Genomic DNA, 15,468 nt, shown 5'->3' on the forward strand with positions numbered 1-15,468 from the left:
TAAAAAAAGAGCCAGTTTGTATTTTCGGTGATCAAATGCTACCTTTCTGTCACCTATCTGATCACATTCGTAATTTTGTTTCTATCGACAGGTACCTTGATCACTCGATCTTGCTGGTTCCGTATTCATGTCATGCTTACTAAAATATGTTCATTAAGTGGGAGGCTACTGGAACAACCAAGTCTTTGACAAATATTAAAGAATATCAATTTTGTTTTGTTGGCGTGATTGTTTTAGAAATGTGAGGCACTCCCACAACTAACAAACACAGTCACAATCTATTGTACATGTTGCTTGACACTTAGTGGCAAAAATATCTATACACTGAGTTACATTAAAGTTAATTGAACTTATGAAATTTCCAGTCAATGTGATGAAAGAAAGGGTAACGGAAGAGATGTTAACGAAAAGAATTTAAATCAATAATAATATTGAAACAAGTGACAAACTAGGTTTGTTTTATCGTTTTAGTCATACTATTTACTCTTTTACTCTACCAAATCTACTCACAAGGTTTTGGTCGGCCCGAGGCTATACTAGAAGACACTTGCCCAAAGTGCCACGCAATGGGACTGAACCCGGACCCATGTGGTTCGTAAGCAAGCTACTTACCACACAGCCTAGCATTAGGATATTCTCTCTCTTTCACTTTGTTTCTCGATATCTCCATCCTTCTTAATACATACATACATACATACATACATACATACATACATACGCATCTGAAATCTACCAGTTTTCTTTCATTCTCAGTTTATTTTCTCTTATTCCTTTCTGATGAAGAGTGTAGGCTCGAAACTTAAAAGACTTCATTTTCCCGACCGTCAAACTAATACACTTGTTTGTCGTTCATAAATCTGTCTTCTCTTATGTTTTTTTTATATATTTCAACCATATATATATATATATAATATATGTGTGTGTGTGTGTGTGTGTGTGTGTGTGTGTGTGTTTGTGCGTGCATGTGTGTGTGCGCGTGTGCGTGTATCAGTGTGCATGCCTGTGTGATTGCGCTTGCAATGACTTATAATAAATGCTCCCATTTTTTAAATACTACTATTGACCTGCTTGAGTTACTTTTAAATGAAAGAATGCGTTTTCACATAAAAGTATCTTTCTGACCTCTGCTTGAGTTACTTTTAAATGAAAGAATGCGTTTTCACATAAAAGTATCTTTCTACAAATAAGAAAACACCTTGATTTCTTGAATAAGCATACATCAACATATTTACAGATGGGGAAAAATAGAAATGCGAGGTAGTGGTGTCTTTTGCCAAGGTATAATTGCATGTGCTAATTATACTGAAACCCCCTTCGTTCACGACAAATTATCAGAACGGTTGAAAAAATAACAAAATAATCAAAAATGACAGAGAATACTGGAATTATTTAATATTTAGTGTGAAGCCCTTTAGCTTCAATCACACTTTGACATCTTCAAACTGCATGAGGAAATTAAATTTCAGTTTTTGCTAGGTGATCTTATCCATTCTTCCTGAAGGGCATCCATAATGCTCGCTTATTTTAGGATTTCTGGCTTTCGAACGTTCCTCTCCTAGAATATTCCACACATTTTCAATAGGATTGAGATCTGGGCTTTGAGCAGGCCAATCCATACTAATAACCTTTTTCAGCCTTGAGGAAGGTTCATGACCACCTTAGCCTTGTGACATGGGGCATTGTCCTGCATGAATATGTTGGTGTCGCTAAGTTGAATTTCTCAGCACAGGCAAGACATGATCTTTTTCAAGTTGTTTATAAACTCCTGCATTTACCTTTCCGTGTAATCGCACCAAAGAGCCCACACCATCTCCAGATATCATCCCTCAAACCATGACACTTCTCCACCGAATTTAACACTGTCTTAAGGCATTTAGGCGCAATTTTTCAACTACTTTTCAACGAACGTACCTTTTCCCATCTGAGCCAAATAACATAAACTTAGAATCATCACTGAAATGCACCATTTGCCATTTTTCTCGAGACCACAACAGTTCGATTGCAAAGGTAAGTCGACACTTTTTATTTTTGGAGCTGATCAGTGGCTTCACTGCAGGTGATCTTGCTTGTAGGTTAGGTTCAAACAAAAATGATGAGACACAGTTTTCGAGATAACGTTTCTTCCGTACATGCTCATTTCCCGAGAAACAGAGCAGACAGTTTAAAATCTGTCCTTTTTAACACTTTACCATAGCACGATCTTCTCTCTTGGTGTTTTTCTTGGCCTTCCTGTAGACTTTCTTGCTTCACTCGAACCACAATCATCGAAGACCTTAAGAAATACCGTGAACAACACTTTTTGACTTGTTAACAATCTTGCAATAGGCCCAATACTAAATTATCCTTCTTTCGAAGCTTAACATCTGCTGATGCCTGGGGCTCCCTCACTTCCCTCTCTCCCCTGATCCTCTCCCCGGTCTATCATCCCCTCTCCTTCTTTACTCCTTCATCCCCTATCCCCTACTTCTCCCCCATCCTCTTCATTCCTCTCCTCTACCCCTTATCAGCCCCCGCTTTTCTCCTCCCTTTCTCTCCCCCTCTTCTCCTACCCCCCTCTTCTCCTCACTACACCACATGACTTGACACATCACATCAACATATGATGTGCCATACCAATACACACACCAACTACTACATACTAATACGTTACTAATACATACTAGTACATACTAAACTACACCAACCCTATACATACACACGTCCAGACCCCGCATACGCACTTATAATCTCTCTCTAACACACACACGACCCTATACATACCAATACGTACTAATACATACTAATACATACTAATACATACACCAAACCCATACATACGCACGTCCAGACCAATCTTACGCACTAATACTCTCTCATACAACACACACACACACACACCACACACACCCTTATACATACTAATACATACACCAAACCTATACATACACACATCCAGACCCTCCCCACACTTTTAGCTGGCCCTCAACCCTTTTATTCAAACCTATTATCTCCCTTATTTCGCTCTCGCGTCTCATGTTTGATCTTTGACCTCTGGCCGAAATCAGATCGCCATGTTGATTCGTTAGCTACTGCACGCATTTTTTTTCTCTCCTTTTGTGTTTTTCTCTCTCTGTGTATCTTTCTGTGAAGAGCGTAGGCTCGAAACGTTAAAGACTTGTTTTATTTTATTTCATGAAGATGTCGATCAAGACAGAAACAATTGTATGGCGGTTTTTTTGACTATTTATTAAAATGTTTATTTTGATTAAGTATTTCCTTGTTGTTTTAAAATAGTGGTTTTGTCTATATATAATATATAATATATATATATATATTATATATATATATATTATATATATATATATATATATATATATATATATATAATACATATACATAGTTAATCCAAACAAGAAAGCACAAAAAAAAACAAACAACGCGAGGATGTGGAACAAATATAGTATTATTGGACGCTCAGGAAAGATCCAGAGAAGGGAAGACAGAGGAAATAAAATCGCCAACGGTACACATGCATATATATATATATATATATACATACATGCATATTGATATAAGTGGACTCTCTTGTCATAAATGAGAGGTAATGATTCTGCAACTGTTTATTGAACAGTCTGCACCGATAATTTGTTTGTAGTGATCAAATGTGTGCTGTTTGATGGCATGAGTTCTCTTTGTCTCTCATACAGAGGGACAGAAGGTTGTAAAAGACGATTAAGCTTTAGAAAAAAACAAAAAGAAAAAAACCAACGAATAATATTGATTGGTTCAGAAGTTGTATTATTTATTTGTTTTAATCATTTGCCATGTTTTAATCATTTGCCACCATGCGGACTTATTTCTTTTGTAAAGCCTAGTACTTATTCTATCGGTCTATTTTGCTGACCTGACAAGCCGTGGGAACATAAACACATCAACACTTGTTATCAAGCGGTGATGGGAAGACAAATACAGACACAAAGACACATACGGCGGGCTTTGGTCAGCCTGACGCTATAGTAGAAGACACTTGCCCGAGGTGCCACGCAACAGGACTGAACCCGGTGCCATGTGGTTGGGAAGCAAGCTTCTTACTACATAGCTACGTCTTCTGTTCTACTATTCGTTCTACTATTATTTCGTCTTTTTGCTGATTTCTCTTAGCTTATGAGAAGATTTGAGGTACAGGGATAGCCAACATCCCATATCATACAGACCTGGTATTACTTAGCTCAATTAGTTATTTATAATAACAACAGTGGTTACCAATGTACTGCATGATCGATATGTTTTACTAGTTCAATAAGATAAAAGAGAAGGAAGAATAGAATCGGAAGCGATCATAACATTAAAAGGCTTTCCTAAATAGGCCAACTTAATGCTATAGATATTCTCATTAGATATGTGACGGGAAAGAGTAAGTAGTGAAGGAAATCCTGTAAGTTTTTTTTAGAGAGGAAGGATTAAGTGTACTTAAGGTTCCCTGAAGTAAGAAAAGAAAACGTGGATGAATCAGATGGATTTGGGCAAGGGTTATTCATCGCTTGATGAGGAGTAAAGGAATGGTCAAGGTGAAAGATCTGAAGAAGGGGTCGAAGTGGCTCTAAAGCAAATCCGGTTATAGGTTCATAGGTAAATACTTACTCGATGTGTTATATCTGGAGACATTTTACTATTGTGATTATTAACCTGTGAAGCAGTCATCACAGCGTATCACAGTTAGTGCTCTTGCTGCAAGTGACCACTCAGAGATGCGGATGTTATGTAAACGATCTGATAGGGCAGATGTAACATCTGTAACTAATGAGCTGACTTAAAGTACGAAGGTATTAGGTAGTATGGTTCAATAAAACGATTAGTATGATGACTGGAGAAAGTCACTTTCATTAGAAAGTATTAATCATATGATCCTATGAGGGGCAGAAATTGCGATAGAAAGAAATCAGGCTTTTGTAAACAAGAGATTACAGTGTTTGTAAGTTGGTGAATCTGTCAAGGATACGAGTAGGTGAGGATATTAATGGATTCTTAATGGTGCAGCCAATTGAAGAGTTTAAATTATTTTGCTCCTGTGGAAGCAGCGTCAATGTGGAAATAGTGTGAACGTCAAAGAGAGTTGTGGATATTAAAGGCACGAAGCCCGATGACTTAAGAGAAAAGTCTTCAATTTTGCACCAATATTCTCAAATAGATGATTGTGGTTGGATGTCTCTGGAGATTAATAGAAAGATGAGATAGATTTAAATATATGAGTAAAAGACATTAAATCATAATAACTGGAAATATTATTATTATTCAAGAGAGAGTTGTCTTGATATCAGATATAAGTTAGGGAGATAGATGTAAAAATTGTCTCTCAAAGTGTAATAACATGAGATATGTCAATAGAAGGTGCTAGATTAAACCAATGTTGATTTGTGGTTGATATATCTTTGTGTAGCGGAAGTAATTATCATTCTTATGGCGTACTTTCACCTTATTTTACGAAAACGAGAAAACATTTACAAGAAAAGCGTCTTTTCCAGAACAACTTTGGTCATAAAAGGACGACCTCTGTCAATTAAACTTTCATTTCTTCCACTAAAGCATCATCTGTACATTTCTCTAAACGCCAACAACAGTAGTACCCAGTAAAGTGTTCAGATACTTAAACTCAGTGATTTTAGAGTTCAATATTAAACAATAACACTGAGGATAGTTAAAGAAAACTTCACACATGAAGTAAGAAAATCCAGTGAAAAATAACGTTTGCATTCAGCTTACTAATCTAAACTTGGACGATCGTAATACATACAGGCTGACCTGTCGAGGAATTTCTTAGATATGACACTCAGAGCTCAGTCAAAATGTCACAATTTATTCATACACTTCTTGTGATTTTGTGTTTGTTTTTGGCTTTGCCAAGCTTTTGATATTTCTACAAAGAACTAGACATTGGTAAAATAAATTATTCCATTGATTAAACAAAGCTTCAGTTACTGGGTGTCCTGTTCCATAGTGCCTTTCTTTTCTTCCTTCCTTTCTTTCTTTCTCCTTTTTTTCTTTCTTTCTTTTTATCTAATTTCTGTTTATCTAATTATCTTAACTATCACAAATATTACTCATGTGATTAGAATATAGTTATAATTAAAAGTACGACAGAGAAAGAAAGAAAAGGAGAAGAAGGTGGACGTTATAACATCCGGGAATTAATATTGTTTCCTTTTATATCTCTACCAGATGAAAGGAACTAAATATCATAAGCGGAAAGTGTAACCTCTCGAAAGAGCTGTTCTTCACTCCTGCTCCAGAGCGTCGGTTGCGGGGTCACTCCGAAAAGCTCTATCTGCGACGATTTCATCTCATTCGAAGGAGAGGGGCTTTCTCTGTCCGGGTTGCGGATCCGTTGAATAAGCTGCCGGACGAGATAGTGAAGATACCGACGACCGCTCGGTTCAAAGTCTCTCTTGACCAGAAATAGCCTGAACTCTTTGCATGAACACCACCCTTTACATAACTCCATGTCCCCCTACATGACCTTGCTTTTTGCTTTTTGTGCCAAAAAATTAACTTAACTAACTTAACCTAACTAAATAGTTGGTTCATTTCTCAGTGAGCGTAAATCACTATTTTTACGGTAGATTTACATATAATCTGTCGCCTGTTTGTTTCTTTTTTATCGTAAGTAGAATCAATGAGATTGTATTTTGTTCATGTTAATATTAATCCCTCGGAATTAGAATTATTTTTCTGCTAAGTACTTTTCATTCAGCGGTCAAAGAAGAATTTTTGTGAGCAGCATTTGTTATTTGTATATTTTAGCATTCTGCTATGTTAAGTTGTCCCGTCATTAATCTGTTAGCTTGGTGCAGATTTTGGGCGTTAGATTAATGTGTTGATTACTAATGTTTTCCTAATATGTTTTTGTCAGGAAGGAATCGATTGTAGGCAGACATGGAGTGGGATGGACACCAACAGGTCTAAGAATATCTACGGCGTTCTCGAACTTTCTAAATTCTTATTACGCCAATAATATGCAACTCTCGCTGATTAGAATAAAGTTTCTAAAATGGATCCCGAAATCTCCAGGGCAGCTTTGGTCCACTGGCAGAATGGCTGTCATGTTTACAAGAAATTTGGTTTCTGTCTTAGGTCAGCTTTCACCTTTTTTTTTATCTAACGTGTATAGCAATTCTCCGGCTTTTGCGTTTTGAGTTCAAATTCCGCCGATGGCAACTTTGCATTTCATCATTTTGGAGTCGATAAAATAAGTACCAGTTGAGTCTTGGGGTCGACGTAATCGACTTACCCCCTACCCCTAAATTACTGGCCTTGTGCCAAAATATGAAATCATTATGTATAGCTTCAGCTGCTTCGAGATTCATTGTTTCCCAAACATTTCTAGATTCTTCAACAATATGTATATTTGAAGGTCCAACGAAGCTGCAAGGTAATAGACAAGCACTCAGCTATGAGTATATTGCATCTTATAGCAGAAAAATCCGTTACTTAATTAAGTGTATTACATAATTTGTTCCATTGTCATCTGCATAATCTCTTATCACGCTCTGTACTCGACTAACACTTTTCTCTGAAGTATATATATATATATATATATATATATATGTATGTATATTGAGTTCTAACACCAGGTTATTGATATCGCTTTTGGTAAGCGAAATATGTATGTCTGTATGTATATATATATAAGACAAATTAGAATAAAAGCAGTAACCTCTCAAGCTGAATGACCACTTATTAGAACCTATCAAATATTGTAGTTATACTAACGTAACAGGAAACGAATGTTAGATAATCTTACAAGTATTCGTTTTTATATTTTTTTCATGCTTTCTAATATGAAACTTTCATTAGTAATAGGCATCTTAAACTCATGAGACTAATTTTATTCTATAAGCATTTTTAAAAACCACTTTATAGAATTTCTCTCCTCGCCTTCATGAAATTTCCAAAGACGACGCTAATTTGGCCATAGGATAAATATTATTACAATTTAACCTAAGGCCAGTTTGATCATACAAACCTACCTTCAAATTCTTCCACATATGAATAGCTCACAGCTTTTTTATATCGGCAATAAACATGTTCAACGGATCTTTATTTAACATGTACAGTGTTTTGATTAGAGGGAGATGTGACTTCCATTTTTAACGTGTCTATTGACTGCATAGATATTCCTTCTTTGACTTGCGTTGTTGAGGATAGTATTTTTAGGAACAAACTGCAACATTTTCGATTTGGATTATGAATTCACGACTTATATGATATAATAAAATGAAATGTGGCACATATGGATTACTTAAATGAGAGCGAGTATATGATTGATTTTCTGTGTTAAATCTAATTAAAAAGATAATATAGAGAGGCTGATCTCTGGTCTGGGACGCGAAGTGCAGCGACGTGTTCTCCAGATCCAACCTTACTACATCGTCTGTAAAACCGGATGTCGCTGCCCGTAATGCAGAGGAGATAAAAATCATTAAATACAAGGACCTAGCCGGCTGCTATCCGTTTGTGCCGGTCGCCGTCGAGACGTCAGATGTTCTAGGACCCCGTACTACCGATTTCTTCCGTAAAATAGAGATAACTGTGGGATGTCGGAGAAATGAACTCCGTGAAGTGGAGTGGCTGCTACAACGAATGTCGCCGAACATTCTCCGCGGTAACTGTGGAATAAGGCTGACCCCACCATTTGTTCTGAGATAAGTGATCCATTGCCCCTTCCATCTTCCGCTGCCTTACTCCGCCATCTTTTTTTCCTTTTCTTTCTTTTCTTTCTCTCCTGTTTCTTTGTATTTAAATGTTCTAATAAAATAAATATGTTTTACAATAATTGTAAGACAAAAAAAAAAAAGAGGATAATGTTTATGCCTTGTTACACCCTAAGTATCAAATGGTCTAGCTCACTTAACTGCAAATAAGGAATAAGAGTATTGTTCAATGAGCATGTGTGTTTTTAGCTTTCAGATATTGCTCAGTTGAAAGGCGGCGAGCTGGCAGAAACGTTAGCACACCGGGCGAAATGCGTAGCCGTATTTCGTCTGCCGTTAAGTTCAGAGTTCAAATTCCACCGAGGTCGACTTTGCCTTTCATCCTTTCGAGGTCGATAAATTAAGTAACAGTTACGCACTATGGTCGATATAACCGACTTAATACGTTTGTCTGTCCTTGTTTGTCCCCTCTGTGTTTAGCCCCTTGTGGGTAGTAAAGAAATAGGTATTTCGTCTGCCGCTACGTTCTGAGTTCAAATTTCGCCGAGGTCGACTTTGCCTTTTATCCTTTCGGGGTCGATTAAATAAGTGGGTATTAAAGAAATAGATATTGTTCAGTTGAAGTTCTACAATCCAATGGAAAATGTAACTCATTCATTCCAACGACTATGGAAGCATAAGTATCATTAAAATCTCTTCATATATTTTCATTTAGACTCACGTCTAATGATCTTTAAATTACCAAAAATATCCGTGAAAACGTGATTCTCTCGTTCTGTATAATTTATATTGCCAAACAATAATATACCTGTTAAGATACGTATGAGTTATTAAAGCGGCTGTAGTAAATGAATTTTTGACATTGCATTGATTATCTCTGTCTTCTGTTTTTCAAATTGTATTTTGCTCTCCGCATTCGTAATAGCTGACTCCGAGCTGTGTGCAAAATTCTTCAAGTTGTGAAATTTCTGAGTTTTATATAATGTTATAAATTTTTGTGTTTATACAAATATGTATGCATGAATATACATATACATGTGTATGTGTGTGTGAATCTCTCTCTCTATTTTCTTTTCTTTCTTTCTTTCTATACATAGATACATACATACATATCTATTATATAAAATCCATTCCGTCTCTGTGTGTGTGTCTTCTAGGATCTCGGGCATCCTCCATCCGATTGCGCTCAAATTTGATATGTAGATACCGACGGTATCAGGGCGTGTATAAGTCTTGAAAAAAATTACAAAATTCGATTCCAGGTGAGAATGCGATCGATAATGCCATGGGAAAGTGCATCGTTTTTGTCCTGCTTTTCTTCCGTCAAACTGTACATAACTGCACCTTCCATTTTTTGTACTGCTTAAAGGCACGTTTCTTTCCTGCCAAGCTTACTGTTTAAACCATGTTTGTGTTCTCCCAGTCAACAGCCTTATCACTACTGATACTTTAAACTCTTCGGTTGCATATTTGTGTGAATAAAATCGTTTTTCTTTGGAATAAAAAAAAGTCTATCGTTATTTCTTCTTTTGCTGGTGTCTCAAATTTAGGCTAAATCAGTGTTTCTCAAAAGGGAGGCCTATGGGACGTTCGGACAAGTTGGTTTGAGAAAATTTGGTTTAAATGTTTGACAACACAGCACCGTCAATTGGACGGGGGTGGGGCTTTTGCTCGCATTATATATAATATAATATTATATTATATGTGGAGGCGCCATGGCCCAGTGGTTAGGGCAGCGGACTCGCGGTCGGAGGATCGCGGTTTTGATTCCCAGACTGGGCGTTGTGTGTGTTTATTGAGCGAAAACATCTAAAGCTCCACGAGGCTCCAGCAGGGGATGGTGGTGACCCCTGTTGTACTCTTTCGCCCCAATTTTCTCTCACTCTTTCTTCCTGTTTCTTGAGTAACGCTGCGATGGACTGGCGTCCCGTCCAGCAGGAGGAACACATACGCCACAGAAACCGGGAAACCGGGCCCATGAGCCTGGCTAGGCTTGAAAAGGGCGCATAAATAAAAAATAAATAAATATTATATATTATATAAAATATAACCCCTACATTCATACATACCTAAATACATGCACAGAGGCTTACAAGAACTCATCATAAAATGACTCTAAACAGATGCTGTGGCAATGTTGCCATGTCCAGGTGGCAAATGTGCAAACTTATTTACATACTAAGAAATCTCGACGTAAGCCAAAATGTTTCCACATTCCAGCCACGATCATCATTTCCCTCTCGCAGGCAATGCGTGTCAAAAACAACGTTTTTTTACGTAGTGGGGTGTAATATGGGAAATTTGGCTGCTAAATCTGGTAGCTGGAAGTACCCTCTAGAAGGTACTTCTAGTAATAGAAGTACCATCAAGAAGGTACTTCTATTACAAGGTAGGTTCCCTTGTAATAAGCTATTAATAGTTGCATCATGGTTAGAAAATTGCTTGTATATTTATTTGAAGTATCTTACACAATATTTGATGTATTGAAGAGGGAAAATATGTGTTCTGGATGAAACACTGATTTTCCATGAATGGGTATGCTGTAAGTAAGAGATATTTCATCTTGTATCTGTGATTTATAATTACTATATTTGATGAGTATGTGTTTGTTACACGCCTGGAGAACCCATACACACACTCGCTCGCGCACAATACAAATTGAATGGGATTGATGGGAAAAAATGAAAAGAAACAAAGACATGCTTATAAAACTATTCTGATAATTTCTTTATTTCGTTTTGATTGCAATAATGATTAGTCTGATCTGAAGAAGGCTCTGTTAAATACGTTAAATACGTATTTGATTTTCACAATTTTATATATATATATTTCTTGCAAATGTTTCCGAAAGAATTATCATGACAGAAAATTATGCATGCGTTATTTTTATTCTAGAATCACAGGAAAAGCATTTTAAATTATTTAGACAAAATCATTTATATATAAACAATGAAATATATATATATATATATATATATATATATATATATATATATATATATATATATATATATATATATATATATATATATATATATAGTGAAAGTGATTGTAGTAGAAAAAAAATATTTATTAATATATTCTCAAATTAAAAATTATCATCGTATGGTGAAATGAAAATTCAGTCTTGATTTTTAGGAAACAGTGGGGATTATAGAAGTTCATTTTAGGTGTATTTATTTTCCAATCTGGCAGTTGGCTTTGAGTGGCCAGTCACACACTTGTAGATTCTTGTTGAAATGCAAGTTTCCGGGACAATCTTTTCTGTAGGAAAGGTTCCAATCGCACTGGTAAAAATGTCTGCAGCTTTGTGGGTCAGGGAAAAGACCGGATGCCTGAGGACACGTGAAGTCTATTGAAAAAGAAAATAAAGAAATATATATATAAACACAATATATATATGTATATATGTATATGCATATACATGTATATATATGTATGTGAATATATATGTATACATGTATGCATGTGTGCGTATATATATACATAATATACATACATACACATAGACATACACGTACATACATACATACACACACACACACACACACACATATATATATATATATACATACATACATATGTGCATACACATACACATATACACACACGTTACACAGACACATATGGATAGAAGCACATTGACACATTTTATTGACTGACTACTTAAATCATACATCTTTTTAAACCGACGATTATTCAAGCATATTTAAATCATTACTTTTATATAATTAAAAGAGACTGACTACATAGCAAGTCTGTAAATCCAATCTTGAAAATTATTCATCGATCTGCTTTGCTGTAAGGAACCTCTAACTTTTTTTATTTATGGCAGTTGGCTTTGAGTGGCCAGTCACACACTTGTAGATCCTTGTTGAAATGTTCGATATTTTTTCACTTAGGTAAAACAATTCAGCCGCACCATTTACATTTATAAATGCTAAGGATAAACTCTCTCTCTTTCTCTATCAGATACACAAACACACACACACACACACAGACACACACACACCACACGCACACACACACACACACACACACACATACACAAAAACACCCCCCCACACACACACACAAACACCCCACCACACACACACAAACAAAAACACGTATATTGTCTAAATTACTGCCAGCACTCCATCCAAACCTTGGGTTTCATGCTGATAGAACTGTTTTGCTGCATTTTCACGTAGTGTAGGAACTAACATTTCCAATACGTGATAAGGATTAGATATGAGTAAATACTGTTGCAGCCTTGTATTCTGAAAATCAGTTAGTCCACATGCTGTTGAATGAAGCATTTGGATACTCTGAAACATATGCCCTTCCCTCGGGTGACTTCCTAGTGTCATCCTGTTATGTCGCACGTTCGGATGACCTCTACTACGCTACTCTGCGGTGCTCTCACCGCTACTCTTCTACGACGTCTAGACTTCTTCCTCTATATCTACGTATTGGGCTAGTCTACTATATCGTCTGGGGGCGTCCACACAACACATCCAATAACACCAGTGTCCTATGAGTAATTGTTAACAACAATCTAAGCTGGAGTTCCCACGTAAACAGCAAGGTTGACTTGGCCTGCAAGATATGCTCCTGGATTCTAAGAACTTTCCGCTCTAGTGATGCCCATCCTTCTTTACTCTACTTTTCCCCGATCCCACCTTGAATACTGTTACCCACTGTGTTCTCCCCACACGAAGCAACTCATTATGAAAGTGGGAGCACTCCAGAAGTCAATAACAAGAAAGATAGACGGCATGACAGCCTATGATTATTGGGGTCAACTAAAAACACTTAATCTCTACTTTCTCCAACGTCGCCGGGATCGCTACATCATATGTGTGATGTGGAAAATATTCCATCAATATTGCACCAATGATGTTGGCATCAATTATGAAATCCACCCAAGACTTGGCCTCCGTGCTATCCGCCCACTACAAAAATCGAACTCAGGACAAATAACAACATTACGCCACAACTGCTTTGCCTTAACCGGTTAAGTTCTTTTTAATACCATACCAATATACGTCATAACGGAAAAGGATTTCATCAAATTCAAAAGTTCACTGGACAAGTTTCTTCAAAAAATCCCGGACCAACCTCCTACAGCCGGATATGTCTCCAACTATAATAACTCTTTGCTAGAGTGGTTCATGGTGCTCCATATATGACTAAAATATTTCGCCAGGTGGTGCTATTAAGTTAGACATGGCCTGGGCCTATACTGGTAAGACCTATAAAAGTTATCAAAGTTAACCGCCCTCATGATATAAACCTGAAATGTTTTACATTTATCGAACAAACCCCATTGTCTGTTGCCTCACTACTCGCACAAAGAAGGGCAGCTTAAATGACCACGAGCTACGTTCTTTTTTTCTGTCCCCGCCCAAGAAATGGAAAATGAAACCCATATATATATGATTATTTAGGCGGTATAATCTCTTTGAGAAATGGAGGATAAAATGATAAGAATAAATTTTAGAAATTTTAACAAATGCTTAAGTGGAGGACTGGCAGAACTGGTTACAGCAATGGACAAAATTCCTTGTGTTGTTTAGTTTACAGGCGCTAGCGTGGTGGTGTGATAAGAAGTTTGCTTCCTAACCACACGTTTCCTAGTTTAGTGCGTGGCACATTCGGCAAATGTTTTGTACTATAGCATCGGACCGATCAAAGCCGTCAAAGCTGTGTAATATTTTATACATATATATATATATATATATATATATATATATATATTGATGCATAGTTGTCTTTGTGTCTGTGTTTGTCCACCACCAGCATTTCTTGACGACCGCTGCTGTGTTTACATCCTCGTAACTTAGCCGTTCGGCAAAAGAACCCGGTAGAATGATTACTACGCTTTAAAAAAATATAACTCCTGGAGTCGATTCCTCAGACTAATATTCTTCAAGGCGGTGTCACAGCATAGCCGAAGTCTAATGTCTGAGACAATTAAAAAAATAAAAATTAAAACCACTAATCGGATTCAGTAGATATATTATCAAATAGGAAATGCAAGAATGAATAAAGTTTCAGTACTTACTCGTTTGGGGGGTGATAACTGCAAAAGAATAAGAAAAATACAAGCACTATTTTAGCAATTGTTTAAGATGTTATGTTCTACGTATTTAAATAAAATAAATGCGCCCTTTTTTAAAACATAGTCAGGCTCATGGACCCGGTTTCCCAGTTTCTATGGCGTATGTGTTCCCCAGTTGAACGGGACACCAGTCTATCGCAGCGTTACTCATTTTTGCCAGCTGAGTGGACAGGAGCAACGTGAAATGAAGTGTTTTGCTCAAGAACACATGTCGCCCGGTCCAGGAATCGAAACCACAATCTTACGATCATGGTGCTGACACCCTAACCACTAGCCACCCGCCTCCACTCTACGTATTAACATTTTATAAATTGCATATACAAGGGGGTGTTAAAAATTTCCTGGTTTGGGAGTAAAAGAAAACACAGGAGGATTTACACATTTATTGCAGCAGGCCTTCAGTTTTTTTTATGCTCAGTAAAAGAACTGGGATCGTTGGGCTGCCAACGAGGCCTGTCGCAACACTTAAAACCAAGAAATTTTCTGCATTCCCATGTATATGCGTGTGTGTCTGTATGCGCGTGGCCATGTGTGTTGCGTGTATAAATATATGTATATACATTTATATAGATACATATACATACGTACGTACATACATACATACATATATACATATATATATATATATATATATATATATATATATATATATATATATATATATATATATATATA

General features: G+C 36.7%; 1 protein-coding gene across 3 annotated transcripts in view; it reads right to left on the bottom strand.

Annotated features, from left to right (window-relative positions):
* Window positions 1-11,741: 11,741 nt before the first annotated feature.
* Window positions 11,742-15,468, bottom strand: part of LOC115216307 (neurogenic locus Notch protein) — a 35,327-nt gene continuing 31,600 nt past the window's right edge. For all 3 annotated transcript variants that reach the window (XM_029785511.2, XM_036506669.1, XM_029785510.2), the window contains 2 exons: window positions 14,737-14,754; window positions 11,742-12,039 (listed from right to left, as the gene is read on the bottom strand). In XM_029785511.2, the coding sequence (XP_029641371.1) occupies window positions 11,864-12,039; window positions 14,737-14,754 (194 nt within the window). In that variant the 3' untranslated portion in view covers window positions 11,742-11,863. The remainder of the gene's footprint in view (window positions 12,040-14,736; window positions 14,755-15,468) is intronic.

This window comes from Octopus sinensis, linkage group LG10 (assembly GCF_006345805.1).
Source record: "Octopus sinensis linkage group LG10, ASM634580v1, whole genome shotgun sequence".
NCBI classification, from domain to species: domain Eukaryota; kingdom Metazoa; phylum Mollusca; class Cephalopoda; order Octopoda; family Octopodidae; genus Octopus; species Octopus sinensis.